The sequence below is a fragment of the Monodon monoceros genome, unplaced genomic scaffold, assembly GCF_005190385.1.
Source record: "Monodon monoceros isolate NGI ecotype Baffin Bay Population unplaced genomic scaffold, NGI_Narwhal_1 Super_Scaffold_4, whole genome shotgun sequence".
NCBI lineage: Eukaryota > Metazoa > Chordata > Mammalia > Artiodactyla > Monodontidae > Monodon > Monodon monoceros.
Window position 1 is genome coordinate 36,988,562 of NW_021703781.1, and position 16,674 is coordinate 37,005,235.

The window sequence follows — 16,674 nt, forward strand, 5'->3', positions numbered from 1 at the left end:
TCACAGCCTAGATTGATTTAATACCAAGAAAAAAGTCATGACATTGGTAGAGAAGACGACACTAAGGAATTTTAAAATGGCTCTTTTAGGAAAATTAGTTAAAAAAATTTTTTTTTAATTGGGGTATAGTTGTTTTACAGTGTTATGTTAGTTTCTACTGTACAGCGAAGTGGATTTCCCTGTGCTATACAGCAAGTTCTCATTAGTTATCTATTTTATGCATATTAGTGTATATACGTCAGTCCCAATCTCCCAGTTCATCCCACCCCTGCCTTTCCCCCCTTGGTGTCCATACGTTTGTTCTCTATGTCTGTGTGTCTATTTCTGCCTTGCAAACGGGTTCATCTGTACCATTTTTCTAGATTCCACATATGTGCGTTAATACATGATATTTGTTTTTAGGAAAAATTAGTTTTAAAATTCTCCTATTAGCTGTGTATTGTATTGCACATATTTTAGGAAGGTGCATTTAACAAGGAAAGTTGTTTTCTCTGTTGAAATGTTATCTCTTTGTTTCTCATTTTAGCGTCTTCATCCTCCAAACCTGGAAAGAAAATCCCAGCAGGAGCTGTTTCTGTATTTTTAGGTATCATAACTTAGAGTTTGTTTTTAAAAACTATATACCTGTTGTTTTGTCATTTTTAAGATTGTCATCTTCAAAGGACTGACTGGGGAGGAGAGTATGAAGAACTTCAGAGGGCATCTAAGAGTGAGAGCTCACTTAACCTGTGTTAGCTCATATTACCTTAGAAATCAGTGGCCTTGGACTTTTTTCCATCTGAGTGATCAGTTGATTCTGCATTGTGGGACAATCTATATCAGTAAAGGATGGAGGTTGTTGGGTCCTGTTAATGTGTTTTGTGGATGAACTGAAACTACAAGTTCTTGGTGGTGGTAATGGTTTTTTTTTCCCCTCCTGTAAAGTCAGGAAGTGCACCCACCTTGGCTCACAGCTGGTTTGTCCTGTCCCTCCACCCACAGGGGACACTGATGTGTTTGGTGCCACCTGTGCTCCGTCACTGAAGGAGGCCCAGAAGCCTGAGCAGCCCACTCCAGGGAAAAGCTCGTACCTCCCAGCGCCTGCTGGCCTCTTTGATGATGACGACGATGATGATGACTTTTTTGCAGCATCCCGTAGCAAGCCTCCCAAGACAGGTACTGCTCCATCCTCTGTTTCTGGAAATTTAGCCAAATAAAGAATGTTGACCTAGGGGAGTTCCCTGGTGGTCTAGTGGTTGGGATTCCAGGCTTTCATTGCTGTGGCCCGGGTTCAATCCCTGGTCAGGGGACTGAGATCCTACAAGCCGTGTGGTGCAGACAAACAAAAAAAAAAAAGAAAAGAAAAAAAAATGTTGACTTAAAAAGGCATGAAGTTCATCTAGTTCCTTATCTCTTGCAGTGCCAGAATCCCTCCTCGAGCATTCCTGTCAGAGTTGTCTCATCTCTACTTAGATAGTTATGGTGTCTTGGAGGTCTGTATTTTCTGGACCAATTTTTCCTGCTTTGGAAACTAATTACTAGGATTATCTTTCTTATTTAGAGAGAAATCTGTTCCCCTCTAATATCTGCCCAAGATGCTAGTTTTGACCTTTTCAGTTAGAGAGAAAGTTTTAATCACACTTTCTTCCAGAGTCCTTAGGAAAATACACGAGCATGAGCAGAACGTTCATGCTAGCTGTTTAGTTCCCAGCTTCTCCGCTCTGTACGAGAAAGCCCAGGTGACCTTGACTTTCCCTTCTGTAACAGGGTTTTTAGCTCCTTGGCCACTTCGGCACTCTCCTTTCTTCTCCCCTCAAATTTCAGCCAGCTTGTTCATGAACTCACTCCTCTAAATCAGTGGTTATTTAATGGCAGATGTCTCTCCCAGGACTCTTGTCAAAATGCAGATTCTGATTCACTGGGTTTAGGGTGGGGCCTGCGATTCTGCATTTCTGACAGGCTCCCTGGTGGGTAGAGATTGCTTGTCCATGGGTTGCAAAGGATTGGGTTTATTGGTTGTCTTTCTAGAAAAGAAGGGTAGACCACTGAGGTGCACACAACTTCTAGCAACTTGAGCAACAAAGGGCTTTTTCTCCTAAGGACTAGGTGGACCAGGAAGCATCGAGAAGCAGGGTCTCTGGACTTAGCTCCTTTTCCAGCAGTAGGTGTGAAAGTAAGGACAGCAGCAGAAATGTGAGGGAAGGAATAGCCAGGTTTTAGAAAGAGTGCAGACTGGACACATACTACGCTCACATCTAGGCCGACTGAAATGACAGTGAATAAAGGAGTAAGTGCCTCTCGTGGCTTGGAAGGGCTCTCACTTGGTGGGATTAACTGATTTGGAATCACAAGTAAGTTGGTGCCGCTTTCATTGACAGCTGCTGTTCTCCTGGGACATGCGTGAGTCAGTGCCCTATTTCAGTGACACACACCTCATTCAGAGCAGCAATGCTTGTGGTAGCGAAAGGTTGGATTCCCCCCAAATATTCATCAGTAGGGTAAATTATGGTCCTTCCATTTAGTGGAATTTTGTGAAGCTGTGAGAAAGAATGAGTTTTATGTGTGTTGACATGGGAAGATACCCTCGGTACATGGAGTGAAAAATGCAAATCATAAGACACATTCTTCAAATTGTGTTATTTATTATTTAGCCATATTTACAAATAACTAGAGTTAACATGTTAGTATATCTTTTGTGGAAATTAGAAGCATGTATATCAAACTGTTCCTGCTGGCCTTGTTTGGGTGGGCAGGTGGGATTATGTGGGAGGTTTTAGTTTTTGCTTTTATATGCCTCTGTATAGTTTGACTTTTTATTTTTTTTAATTTTTAAAAAAGATTTATTATTTTTATTATTTATTTATTATTTTTTGGCTGCGTTGGGTCTTAGTTGCAGCACGTGGGATCTTCGTTGAGGCATGCGGGATCTTTTGTTGCGGTGCGCGGGCTTCTCTGTAGTTGTGGCATGCAGGTTTTCTCTTCTCTAGTTGTGGCACGCAGGCTCCAGGGCACGTGGGCTCTGTAGTTGTGGCGCGTGGGCTCCAGGGCGTGTTGGCTCTGTAATTTGCAGCTCTCTTGTTGAGGTGCGTGAGCTCAATAGTTGTGGCACGCAGGCTTAGTTGCCCCGCGGCATGTAGGATCTTAGTTCCCTGATCAGGGATCGAACCCGCGTCCCCTGCATTGTAAGGCGGAGGGGAAGTCCCAGTTTAACTTTTTAAAAGCAGGAGCCAACTGTCACTTCTCAGATTCCTAGAGCGGTTGACTCTTAAATGATCTTTCTTTCTGTAGGTCTCCTTTTACCCTTTATGTCAGTCCAAACTACTCCAAGCCTAAGGTGCTGCTTCTTGGATAAGGGTGTAAGCCAGATGGTTAAACTGTCTGTCCTGCGTTTCATTGCAGTAGCTGTTGTGTTCTTTGAAAAATTCCAATCTAGTGCACTTAATATTTCTTCGTAACTAATCAAGCAATAACATACTTTTTCTGTTTATTCTTTGGGAGAGAAGAATTTTTTTTTTTTTTTTTTCAGTATGTGGGCCTCTCACTGCTGTGGCCTCTCCCGTTGCAGAGCACAGGCTCCGGACACGCAGGCTCAGCGGCCATGGCTCACGGGCCTAGCCGCTCCATGGCATGTGGGATCTTCCCGGACCGGGGCACGAACCCATGTCCCCTCTCAACCACTGCGCCACCAGGGAAGCCCTGGGAGAGAAGAATTTTTAATCTGTGAATTTTGTGGTGGGATTTTTGACCTCCGTGTAATTTTATGCTGTGGTCTCTTTCTAAAGACAAAGTCAAATCCACTGCCAGTATCTTTGACGATGAGGAAGGAGATCTGTTCAAAGAAAAAGCAGCAGCTTTGCCAGAGGCTACTGTAAGTCAGACAGATGAAAATAAAGAAAGAGCAGAAAAAAAGGTAAGCAGGAGGGAAGACTAAACACGGGAGTGTAGATTTGGGGCATCTTGTTAATTCACTGGAACCCAGAGGGAAGTATTGTTCCTTTCAAGTGTATAGCAAACTTCAAATGTACAGAGAGTTGAAAGAATACAACAAACACCCAAATAACTAGCATCTAGATTCAGCAGTTGTTGCATTTTGCCTTCCTCGGTGGTCTTAACATCCGCTGGTGATCTTTTCCTGAACCAGTTACCATGTTGGGTGGTGGGGAAAACAGAAGAATGTGGTTCTACTTCTACCATTTCTTCTTTGTTAATTAGCTGGCATTCTTCTGAACAGAAGAGCTTTCTCTCCTCCTTCTTTCCTGCTTTTTTAGTATCACTATAGGATCATAGATTCGCTATTCGACATGTTATGATCCATTAACATCGTAATTCAAATTGACCTGTATTTGGCTGATAGGCTGCATCTCCATCACTCTTTAAGCTCTTCTGGCTGCTGTCCCTTCCCTTGCTATCCTGCACAGCTTGAAACCCCGACCCTCTCTGCCTCTGACCACCTAGGTGCCAGCATTCAGAACCCAGCAGGCTCCTAGGATGCCCACCTTAGGTTCCAGCTTAGGTACATGTCCCACATGTGCCCTGAATGAGGCAGGCAGTCTGTCCTACCCTGATCCCCCAGATGCGCCCTCTGCTTTATCTTGTTTTTCTCTTTTCTCACAGTTCCCTCTGCCTGGAGTGTTCTTGCTTGTACCATCTCCCATGTCCAGGTCCTGTCTGTCCTGAGAAATTTACTTTACAAGGACTGTTTCTTCTTTCATTCCTAACACATACCAAATTTAAGCTTCTTTCTCATGGTACTTCTCTTTTTGCATTAATTCTTTATATACACTTGATACATGTCCAAGGCCCATGATGTTTTTATTCCCCTGCTGCATGGCCTGGGACCTTATCCTAGCAGAGATTCAGGACATCTTTTGAATGAATGAGTGAATGAACCCTCATTTTCAGGTGTCTGGCTTGTTAACTCTCAATTTTTTTTTTTTTCCAACAAAGGTTACCCTCCCTCCCAGCAAAAATCTCAAGCCGTTGTCAGAAACAAAAACTCACAAAGGTTTATTTTCAGATGAGGATGACTCTGAGGTAAGGAATTCATTCTTTTTCTTGGTTCTGGGAAATAGTTCATGGATATGACATTGGAAAGTATTTCTGATTCAGGGTGTTCTCAGTAGAGGTATAAGGCTTATTGAGTACTTTAGTTCTTTCATTGAAAATAATGTTTTGAGAACACATGGTCTATAGAAAGCAACATGTATACAATACTTTCACTGTTGGGTTTGAATCCAGTGAATCTCCTGGGAGGAAAATTCAGGATACTCATATTTTAGGCTATTAATTGATCCATAACGTAATGAGGTGCTTGTACGAGAACAGAAATCAACACACTGCTTCCTCTTTCAGTAGTCTCACTAAACAGTGGGCATAGACTGTTAACAGTGTGTGGGCTGGCACTGCCTTGCAGACAGCCTCAGTCCTCCAGGGCCCTGCCTAGAAGCACCTTTCCAGTGATGCAGGGGCAACTCTCAGAAGCGTTACTGCTTTTTCTGACTTCCACAGGCGTTGATCCTTTTAGAGCTAACTTTAGGCCAGGCTTTTAAGGGATCGGAGACCTATCTGAGAATGTGTAATGGGCAGTAATCAATCCCCTTCACAGAGAAAGACGGGAACATGGCAGAAATTTATATGTAGTTTCAAGAAATTACGAACTCTGGGTTAAGCTCTTGTGGTTATTTTGCACTTAGCAGGATGAGCATACAACTCTTTGGAGGTAGAGGGATCACTGTTGATGGAAATAAAACCTTGAGGCTTATATTTCATTGGTGGCCAGTGTGCAGAAGATCGGAATTAAGCGAAGTCCAGTTAAGCCAAACTCCTGACACATAAGCAGAGCATGATGGGGCCTCACACTCTGGTCTTATCCTACACTCTCTGCTTCTTCATCATCACACACAGAGGCACTTTGAGATCTTTGGGCTGGCTTTTGCCCCTCTGGGAGTGCTCTTCCCAGAATCGGATAGCCCACTTCCTCACTTTTTCCAGGTCCCTGCGAGGTCTCCTGCGACAGCCCTTTGCACAATAGCAAGCCCGCCAGCACACATCACACTGTGCTCCTTAGCCCCTCTTCTGTTTTATTGTCCCCACAGTATGTATTACCATGTGACACTTCATGTCTGCTTGTTCACTGTCTATGTCCCAGCTAGAATAAGCTCCATGAGGGCAGGACGGTGTGTTTCCTGCCTGTGTCCTTAACGCCTAGACTAGTGCTTGGTATTTGGTAAGCTGTCAGGGAGTTGTTGACTAAGTGAAAAAACCAAACGTGAGCAATTTCAGTGACTCAAAAGGTGTTCTCATTATTTATTACTATGAAACAGATCACTCCAAGACTTTGTGGCTTAAAACACCGATAAGTTTTATTACCTCTTATGGTTGTAGAAGTTGACTGGGCTCAGCCAGGCATTTTTCACTTAGGGTCTCTCATGTGGTTCCAGTCTGAAGGTGGCCAGGCTGAGAGTCATCTCACTCATGTGTCTGGTGCCTGGGTGGGAAAGACTCGAACAGCTGGGGCTCTTGGGAGGTCCCTCTCTGTCTCTGTGTGGTCTCCCAGCATGGCAGCTTCAGGGAAGCTGGACTTCTTAGGGTGTTGCCTCAAGGCTTCAAAGTGAGATTCCCAAGAGAGCTGCACAGAGGCTGTACAGGTGTACCTGGGAGATACTGCGGGTTTGGTTCCAGACACCATCATAAAACGAATATCTCAGTAAAGTGAGTCACATGAATGTTTTGGTTTCCCAGTGCATATAAAAGTTACGTTTATACTATACTGTAGTCTGTTAAGTGTGCAATAGCATTATGTCTAAAAAAAATGTATATACCTTAATTAAAAAATACTTTATTGCTAAAAAATGCTAACCATCATCTGAGCCTTCAGCAAGTCATAATCTTTGCTGGTGGAGGATTTGAAATAGTGCAAGAATTACCAAAATTTGACAGAGAAACAAAGTGAGCAAATGCTGTAGGAAAAATGTCATTGACAGACTTGCTTGAGACAGGGTTGCCACAAACTTTGCATCTGTGGAAAATGCAATATCTGTGAAGCACAGTAAAGTGAAGACCATAAAATGAGGTATGTCTGTACTGTTTTTTGTAACCTAGCCTCAGAAGTCAGCGTTGTCACTTCTACCACATTCTGTTGGTTGAGGCAGTACAAAGGCCGGCCCAAATTCAAGGGCAGGGGACACCAACTCCACTTTCTGATGGTAGGAGTGTAAATGAATTTGCAGACAGGTTTAAATCCACCACCACAGGTTTTGTCCCATGTGTACCATCACAGACTGTTTTTACTGGATATTGTCAAGGTTTTTAGGCAAGGAGAAGTAAAACGATGCAGTCTAGGAAGAGCTTTGGACCAAAAGGATTGAATATTTACTCCTCCCTTTATATCTCAAGTGTGGAGCTAAAGTTTACCTTGTGGAATCATTTTGGGGAGGTGTTTAAGGTAATGGAAAGCCTTTTTTTCCCCCTAATACCAAGGAAGATATTAGTCAAGGGTCCAAAACAGTGATGTTGAAATTTGTTTTTGTTCTTTGTTTTGGTTTACTACTACTTTTTTTTTTTTTTTTTTTTTTAAACACAGCACTTTCTTTAAGTGAAATGTTGCCAATGCTTAAAATGCAGAAGAGGCATGGGAAGCCTGGGACTCCCCCTGTGTGGCCCCTTCTACCCAAACAGACCCATGGGGACTCCATGGGGCCTAGGCAAAAACCACTGGGCTGAGTGGAGCTTTTCTCAGTTAATGAAGTAATTAGCTCCATATTTGAGTAGACATTGATTACATGATTAAAAAAAAATTATCCAGAGGTCTTAGAGACTATGTTCTTGTCCTATTTGCCTGTCTCTTATGTACTGAAGTTTCTCATCCTGAGGGAATAGTTATCCTATTTCATGTTTCTGATTCATGCAACTCAGTTTGCAGATCTTTCTTTGCATTACAGGCTGACATTTTATAACATTTTGGAAATTTCTTCAGAATCTATCAGATCTTTCTCTAATTTGCAACATTTCCTAGCTGCCGTTCAAGAACGCCAAATAGTTTAAAGTTAAAATTTAATTTGTATTTATTTAAAAGAAATTATATCATACTCTTATTATAGGAAAGAGGATATAACTAAATAAAACAGAGTCGTAGATCCAATAATTTGTTAATCTAGCTTCTATTTCCATTATTAAATCTGTTTAATCTCTCTGATTCTCTGGACAGAAAAAGGAAGTTATTTTTTTAAGCGTGGTAGGAAGTTGATTGGAAAAATTTCCCCTGCCTTAATCATCCAGGTGAGAGTATCAAAACCTCTGGGTTCCAGTGACGCCACGTGGAGTTACATGTGGGTCTTTTCCTTCTCGCCTGCACGCAGTGAGGATGGACTGATGCGTGTTCCTCGAGGACTGTGTCAGCGAGCTTCCCTCTTTGACAAAGAGACCTGGATGCACGGCAGCCATCATGTCGTAAACTTCAGTGTTTTATATCTGATACTTTAAAAACTGGTATATTTTATAAACCAGGAACTTTAATCTTGATCCAACAGGATTTGTTTTCTTCGCAAAGTGTGAGTAAGTCGAAAGATGCATCTCTCCTGCCTAGCAAACTCCCCACCTCGGTCTCACTTTTCGATGATGAAGATGAAGAGGTAAACATTGTTACTGCAACACAAGATAATCACGTTTTCCATTAGTAGAAAACTGTTGCCGTTGTAGCTTTATAACCAGAGGCTCATACAGTAGAACAAGGTGATAGGGAAGCAGTCAAGCTTTCTGAGGCTTATATAACAAAAACATTATAGTTTTTATTTCAGTTTTTATTTCCTTTCGTAAGTTCTCTTAACTGCACAATGGGCAGGGCCTTAGATTTCTTGACCCAGCTCTATGCAAGGCTTTGTAGGTTTCACTTTTAAAATCTTCATATAAGAAATACTTTTTAGGGGATGGAACCCAATGATCTACAAGAACGTCTTGGATAAGATGGGAGTGGAGAGGAGAAGGAAACCATGTCCTCACCTTGCTACTCTTTCCCATGCTGGATGAGAGCAAAGTGGGAGAAAGAAATGAGAGGGAAGACAAACCAAACCTTTGCTCTTATGCAGTATTGCGCGGTGGCTGAGCTCATGGGCTTTGGCATCAGAGCCCTGTGTTCATATCCTAGCTCCACCACATGCAAATCAGGGACCTTGGGCAAGTAACTTAACCTTTCTGAATCTCATCTCGCTTAATAGTATATAGGGTCATTGTGACAGCTAAAACAGCTAATGCACAGCCATTGGCACAGTGCCTGGCACGTAGTAAGTGCGTAGTAAATGTTAGCTCTGTCAGTGAGTGCCAGTTCATTAGTCTCACGGCCTTTCCTACCTTCCCACACTTTCCTTAAAGACTCCCTTTATCCAGTCTTTACACTTCAGGACTGTTCACCTGCTGTAGTATGTTGTTAAGAGTGTTTTTCTGTCTAACTTGGGCACGGGCCAAGTTCTATGGGTTTGTTCCCTTTACCTAAATAAAAGTACCTTAATAGGTACTTTGGGAATGCCGTTGAACCTATAAGAATCAGCTCTTACTAGGCCAGTGATTTTATTTAGTAAATTATTTCTTAAGTTTGTATTGTCCCTTTGAAATTAATCAGAAACACAAGTCATTCCTTCCCTCTGTCCCAGGTGTGTGTCTTCCATAAATGTGAAAGAGTAGAGAAACCTCCCTATATCTTTCTCTCTATGCATTGGTCTGGTTTCTAATTCACAGAAAGAAAGGTGCAGGCTGCTGGCTGCCACAGGGGGCTGTACTGCTCTCAGGCCAATTGCAGGCTCTGGACCCTCCCTACTGAGCATAGCGGGCCCGCCCACAGGAGGACTGGGCGGGGCCAGGTTCCTTCCTATTTCTATGACTTTGTCCTCACATTATTCCCTTTCCTGCTTCCTCCCAGGTGTTCCGCCTTTGAATTTTATGGTATCTGTTTCCCTTCTATGGATGAATATAGTTAGAGAAAATTGTAGGCTGTTGTTGTAGGATTTATACATAAGGGAGAAGTGGCATTTACTAGTATTGTGTGATTTTTTTTTTCCCCCCAAAAGGTGTGATATATCTTCTTCACTTGACTGGAGACTTATTCTCTACTAATTTGACATGAGAGAATGTCTTCAGTTTTTTGTTTTATGTGTTCAAAGTTGTCATACTCTTCTGCCATTTGTTTTCCTAGGATAATCTTTTTGGGGCTCCAGCTGCTAAGAAGCAGTCATCATCTCTACTAACTCAGAGCCAAGAGAAAACAAAGCCCTCTGAGCTTTCCAAAAAGAAAGCATCTGCCTTACTGTTCAGCAGTGATGAGGAGGTGGGTTGAAAGTTATTTTCTAGAGAAAAGTAGGAGATGGTTTGATGGATTTAAGAGTTACAGCTGTCCTAAACCTTTTCTTTTTCTGCCTATTTAGATCTAGTGAAGTTTGGTCACCAAAGACTATGTTCACAAGACTGTCTTTCTATTCTTGAAGAAAGATATTTATTGTAGTATATTAAAGATTAATCTTTTCAAAATGCTTAGGAATAAAATAAGCATCACCCTCAAATTATAATATATGCTAATTCAAATGAGTTAGGCCTTACTTTACTTTTTTTTAATATCATTATTGGAGTATAGTTGCTTTACGATGGTGTGTTAGTTTCTACTATACAACAAAGTGAATCAGCTGTATGTATACATATATCCCCATATCCCGTTCCTCTTGCATCTCCCTCCCACCCTCTTACCCCCCTAGGTGGACACAAAGCACCGAGCTGATCTCCCTGTGCCATGTGGCTGCTTCCCACTAGCTATCTATTTTACATTTGGTAGCGTATATATGTCCATGCCGCTCTCTCACTTCATCCCAGCTTACCCTTCCCCCTACCCGTGTCCTCAAGTCCATTCTCTACATCTGCATCTTTATTCCTGTCCTGCCCCTAGGTTCGTTAGAACCAATATATATTTTTTAGATTCCATATATATGTGTTAGCATACGGTATTTGTTTTTCTCTTTCTGACTTACTTCACTCTGTATGACACTCTCTAGGTCCATCCACCTCACAGCAAATAACTCAGTTTCATTCCTTTTTATGGCTGAGTAATATTCCATTGTATATATTTGCCACATCTTCTTTATCCATTCATCTGTCGATGGACACTTAGGTTGCTTCCATGTCCTGGCTATTGTAAATAGAGCTGTAATGAACACTGTGGTACATGTATCTTTTTGAATTATGGTTTTCTCAGGGTATATGCCCAGTAGTGGGATTGCTGGGTCGTATGGTAGTTCTATTTTTAGTTTTTTAAGGAACCTCCATACTGTTCTCCATAGTGGCTGTATCAATATACATTCCCACCAACAGTGCAAGAAGGTTCCCTTTTCTCCACACCCTCTCCAGCATTTATTGTTTGTAGATTTTTTGTTGATGGCCACTCTGACTGGTGTGAGGTGATATCTCATTGTAGTTTTGATTTGCATTTCTCTAATGATTAGTGATGTTGAGCATCCTTTCATGTTTGTTGGCCATCTGTATATCTCCATTGGAGAAATGTCTGTTTAGGTCTTCTGCCCATCTTTGGATTGGGTTGCTTGTTTTTTTAATATTGAGCTGCATGAGCTGCTTGTATATTTTGGAGATTAATCCTTTGTCAGTTGCTTCGTTTGCAAATATTTTCTCCCATTCTGAGGGTTGTCTTTTCGTCTTGTTTATGGTTTCCTTTGCTGTGCAAAAGCTTTTAAGTTTCATTAGGTCCCATTTGTTTAGTTTTGTTTTTATTTCCATTTCTCTAGGAGGTAGGTCAAAAAGGATCTTGCTGTGATTTATGTCATAGAGTGTTCTGCCTATGTTTTACTCTAAGAGTTTTATAGTGTCTGGCCTTACATTTAGGTCTTTAATCCATTTTGAGTTTATTTTTGTGTATGGTGTTAGGGAGTGTTCTAATTTCATTCTTTTACACGTAGCTGTCCAGTTTTCCCAGTACTTTACTTTGTTAAATGATTGCTGTGCTTCGTTAACCAAGAACGGTAGCTAGACAAGGTAGGAGTGGTCTATGCTCGTTTAATTCCTTTTTTATAAGAGTCTTAACAGTGTTTCCATTTGCTATTCGGATATATATTAACAGAGCCAATTGAGAATATAGTTTAGCAGCTGTTCAGATTTAGCTGTACAGAAAAAGACTAAATATAGTGATATTAGAAGCTGTGAGCATTAAAAATCTTCCTATTTTATAATACTCTGTTTTAACATTATAGGTAAGTTATGAGGGTATGATGTAGGCAGATAAATGATAGATGTGTTCATTTTTTTTAATTGAAAGCAACTTAAAATGACACAACATAATTTGCTTTTTCTACTGAAGTCTGTGAATTTATAATGGATTTTCCTTTTTTTTTTTTCTTTCTAGCATTCTTAGTGGGTTGTTCTCCCTATAGTAATGGCCAACCATCAGTTGAATTTTTTCTTCTGTAGTATTACTGTGGTTCAGGGAAAATAAAAATATTACCTAAGCAGGGAGCAAAAGTACTTGCAGAGTAAAGATAACCAGGGTTCTAGAACAGTGACTCGGCTTTGACTGCCCAGTGGGATCACTTGGAGAACTTTGGAGAGTACTGATACCAGCTTCCACCGCTGGAGGTTCTGAATTAATTGGTTTGGGGTATGGCCTGTTACTGGAGGTTTCTAAGGCTCTTTTGGGGATTCTAGCATGTGGTCGCTGTTGAGCACCCCTGCTCTAGGGGAGCACTTCTCAAACTATAACGTGTGAAGAAATCACCTGGACATACTGTGTCAAATGCAGGTTCTGATTCAGAAAGTGGGGTAGAAATTCGGTATAACAGAAGCTGCTGCTTGTGGAACCCACTTTGATTTGCAAAGCTCTAGACTCCAGGACCACTTAGCAAGTGCTCAGGAGATCCTTGATTTGAAGGGGTGAGCATAGCCAGGTGGGGTTTCCTTAATTGCTTTCTGAAGTCGGGATTCAGAATTTTGTGGTAAAAGCGTCGCTAGCAGCTTTCATTGTGTCTTGTTTACATTGCATGAGCTTTTTATACATTTTTTTTCCCAGCTTGCTTTGGGATTTTTAAATTTAAATATCATTTTCCTCCAAAGTTGAGAGTTCTCGACTTTCTTTTTTTTTAAACATTCCTGTATCTTCTCATTCCCCTGTATAACTAATTTTGATCTCTAAAGTAGAGAAGTTTCCTTGTCCTAACACAGAACAGGACCATAGAGAGAGAAACACTGTGGCAGGTCGTGATGGAGGGAAACACCATAAGGTCTGGGGAGGTCAAAGAACCCAGCTGTCTAGATTTGAGTTCAATGAAAAGCCTTGGACATAAGCTTCCCTCGAAAGTGATACACTTAGTTTAAATACAAGTTAGTTTAACAAATGTGAATTTTATTTTACTCCTCAGGTTTCTTAATATAAATGGCCAGAGGATTTTAACATATATTTTATCTTTTAAGGACCAGTGGAATATTACTGACTCACAGACCAACTTGGCATCTGACAAGCCTAAAGGAGAACTTAGGGACTCTGGGACCACCCAAGACCAGGATATTAAGGCCGTGAAAAAGGCGGGCCTCTTTGAGGAGGACAATGAGGATGATCTGTTTGCTATTGCTAAGGACAGGTGAGACAATCATTGTAAGAAATCATTTCATCAGTGTCTATGGTAATAGGTGAAGGTATTTGATGTGCAAGATGTCAGCTGCTGGGGGTGACATGCCGATCATTCACCACCTGGTAATCATATAAACGAGAATGTCTTTGATTTTCACTTGCAAGTTATTCTCCCCTGGTACTGGGAAATGTTTTTCTTCATGGATCCTTACCTAATTTCTTCTACTTATCTTTTTTTTTTAACCTTAAAATACTATTTTTCTTAGTTTGTTAGGGGTTTAAGTACAGTTTGTTGTCTTTTTTGTTTTTTTCCCTGGGATACCCTAAAGAATGTAAAGTTTTGTCCAAGTTACTTAAGTTTGTCGTTTGGATAGAAATCTGCTCAGCATTGAGAAACATCCTGTTTAGTAAGTTGGTTCTCTGCAGAGCTGTGCTGTATCACACCAGTTGCTGGTAACCCCTAGCTGGTCTTAGGCGCTCCTGCATGTTAATGCTTGGACTAAAGGGTGGCAGGTTATGTAGAGCAGTGGTCCCCAACCTTTTTGGCACCAGGGACCGGTTTTGTGGAAGACAATTTTTCCACGGACCAGGGATGGTGGGGGATGGTTCAGACTGTAATGCGAGCGATGGGGAGCCACAGATGTAGCTTCGCTCTCGCTCGCCTGCCACTCACCTCCTGCTGTGCGGCCTGGTTCCTAACAGGCCCAGGACTGGTACCGGTCTGCGGCCTGGGGGTGGGGACCCCTGATGTAGAGTGAGCGTGGGCTGTGGTTGTTATTGTAATATGCTGCATATTAGCTGTGTATTCAGAATAACTCCCTTGAAGATATATGTATCTTTTTCTTTTTCTCTTGAGATCCTTAAATGATTACTTTGAAATTTAACTGAATGGTAGTAACATAAAGAGGCAATTGATTGGACATGTAAACCCTATGCATTGGTGTGGTTAAGCTTTAATACTGAATTGATAGATTCAAAAATGTCTCATATTTCTGTCTCTGACTCTTATCTCTTCAGATGTCGCCATTTCTACTTTGGGCTCTATGACTTCACCCCTGGGTGTATATTGGGCCTCTGGTTAAGAATGTAAGCTCTGGAATCCCAATACCTGATACTAAATTCTGGCCCTGCCAGTTGCTCTCTGAATAGCCTTGGACAAGTTACCTAACCTCTCTGAGCCTGAGTTTTCTCATCTGTTAAACAAAAATGATAATAGTGCTTCTCTCATAGGATCATTGAGAGGATTAAATGAAATCCCAGTACGAAACGCTTAGCGCAATAGCTGGTACATTGTAAGCACGGAAATGTAATTTACTGTCATGAGTGTAGGGGAAACGACATTTCATTCCTTTATTTTTGTTGCTCTCTCTCTCTGCTGGGACTCTCTCCTTCCTTTCTTCCCTGGCCAGCTTCTTCTTCTTTTTTTTTTTAAATGTTGTGCATTTTATTTATTTACTTTTTTATTATTATTATTATTTTTGGCTGCGTTGGGTCTTCATTGCTGCGCCCGGGCTTTCTCTAGCTGCGGCAAGCGGGGGCTACTCTTTGTTGCAGTGTGCGGGCTTCTCATTGCAGTGGCTTCTCTTGTGGCGGAGCACGGGCTCTAGGCGTGTGGGCTTCAGTAGTTGTGGCTCGTGGGCTCAGTAGTTGTGGCTCGCTGGCTCTAAGAGCGCAGGCTCAGTAGTTGTGGCACGTGGGGCTTAGTTGCTCCGCAGCATGTGGGATCTTCCCGGACCAGGGCTCAAACCCGTGTCCCCTGCATTGGCAGGTGGATTCCTAACCACTGCACCACTAGGGAAGCCCCTGGCCAGCTTCTTTTAAGACTCAGTTTAAGCCCTCTCTTTTGAGAAGCCTGCCTTAACCCAAACAGCTGAGAAAGATAAGAAATAGGGTTAGAGTCTAAAGCAAAAATGGCTCCATCTTTAACCCCCCACCCCCAGCTCTGTTTCACTTGAGCATTTTCTACACTGTATAGAAGTTACCTATTTACGTGTGCAGCCCCTCCCTTTGCCCCCACCACACACATATGGTCACAGGTCTAGAGATCAGGAAACATGTTTCATGTGTATGTCCCAGTACCAATTACACACAATATCCAGCTTTCAGCAATGCTAGCTTTCATCAGATTCTCGAAAAAATCTTTTACAGGAAACAAGTGCAGGAGAGGATGTGGAGGAATTGGAGCCCTCACACATTGCTGGTGGGAACGTAAAATGGTGCAGCCACTTGGGAACACAGCCTAGCAGTTCCATGAAAAGTTAAACATGGAGTTGCCACATGACTCAATTTCAGTTTTTAGGAATATGCGTGAGAGAAACGTCCACCCAAAAACTTGCACGTGAATGTTTATCATAGCGTTATTCATAATAGCCAAAAAGTGGAAACAACTCAAAAGTTCATCCACTGTAGAACGGATAAATAAAATGTGTTATATCCACACAATGGACTCTTATGCAGCAATTAGAAGGGATAAAGTACAGATACATGCTTCAATATAGATGAACCCTGAAAATATTGTGATAATTGAGAGAAGCCAGTCACAGAAGACCACATGTGTGATTCTATTTGTGTGTAATGTGCGGAAGAGATAAATCCATAGAGACAGAAAGTAGATGAGTGTTTGTCTGGGGCTGAGGGGAAAGGAGAATTGGCAGTGCCTGTGAACAGGTATGGGCTTTCACTTTAGGTTGATGGAAATATTGTGAGTTCACATTATGGTGATAGTTGTACGACTCTGTGAATATACTAACAGTCACTGAATTGCACACTACTAAAGGGTAACTCTTATGGTATGTAAATTGTAACTCAAACCCGTTCTAAAAAAAGAAACAGAAGCTTTGTGACCCTAACAAAGTTGCGAAATACTGCCTTGTAAGTAGGGCACTCAAACGTCCTTGCTGGTCTGGAGAGGCCTGCTTTGTGCCTGTCATTTCAGCCTGGTGATTAATAATTTTCCCTTTCACTCTCAAAAGTGTCCTGGTGTAGGCCATAAACTCTATAGTCATCTTAATGTGTTTTGACATCTGTCCCTTTTAATGAATCAAAATACTTACTACCCCATTATTTATAATGAGAAATACTCCAGTTCA

The 16,674-nt window shown here is 41.7% G+C and overlaps 1 protein-coding gene across 11 annotated transcripts in view; it reads left to right on the forward strand.

The window, feature by feature from the left end:
• Positions 1–16,674, forward strand: part of LOC114908521 (WASH complex subunit 2C-like) — a 56,600-nt gene that overhangs the window by 21,268 nt on the left and 18,658 nt on the right. For all 11 annotated transcript variants that reach the window (XM_029244778.1, XM_029244783.1, XM_029244782.1 and 8 more), the window contains exons 14-20: positions 527–586; positions 982–1,155; positions 3,762–3,889; positions 4,927–5,013; positions 8,508–8,609; positions 10,163–10,294; positions 13,429–13,595. In XM_029244778.1, the coding sequence (XP_029100611.1) occupies positions 527–586; positions 982–1,155; positions 3,762–3,889; positions 4,927–5,013; positions 8,508–8,609; positions 10,163–10,294; positions 13,429–13,595 (850 nt within the window). The remainder of the gene's footprint in view (positions 1–526; positions 587–981; positions 1,156–3,761; positions 3,890–4,926; positions 5,014–8,507; positions 8,610–10,162; positions 10,295–13,428; positions 13,596–16,674) is intronic.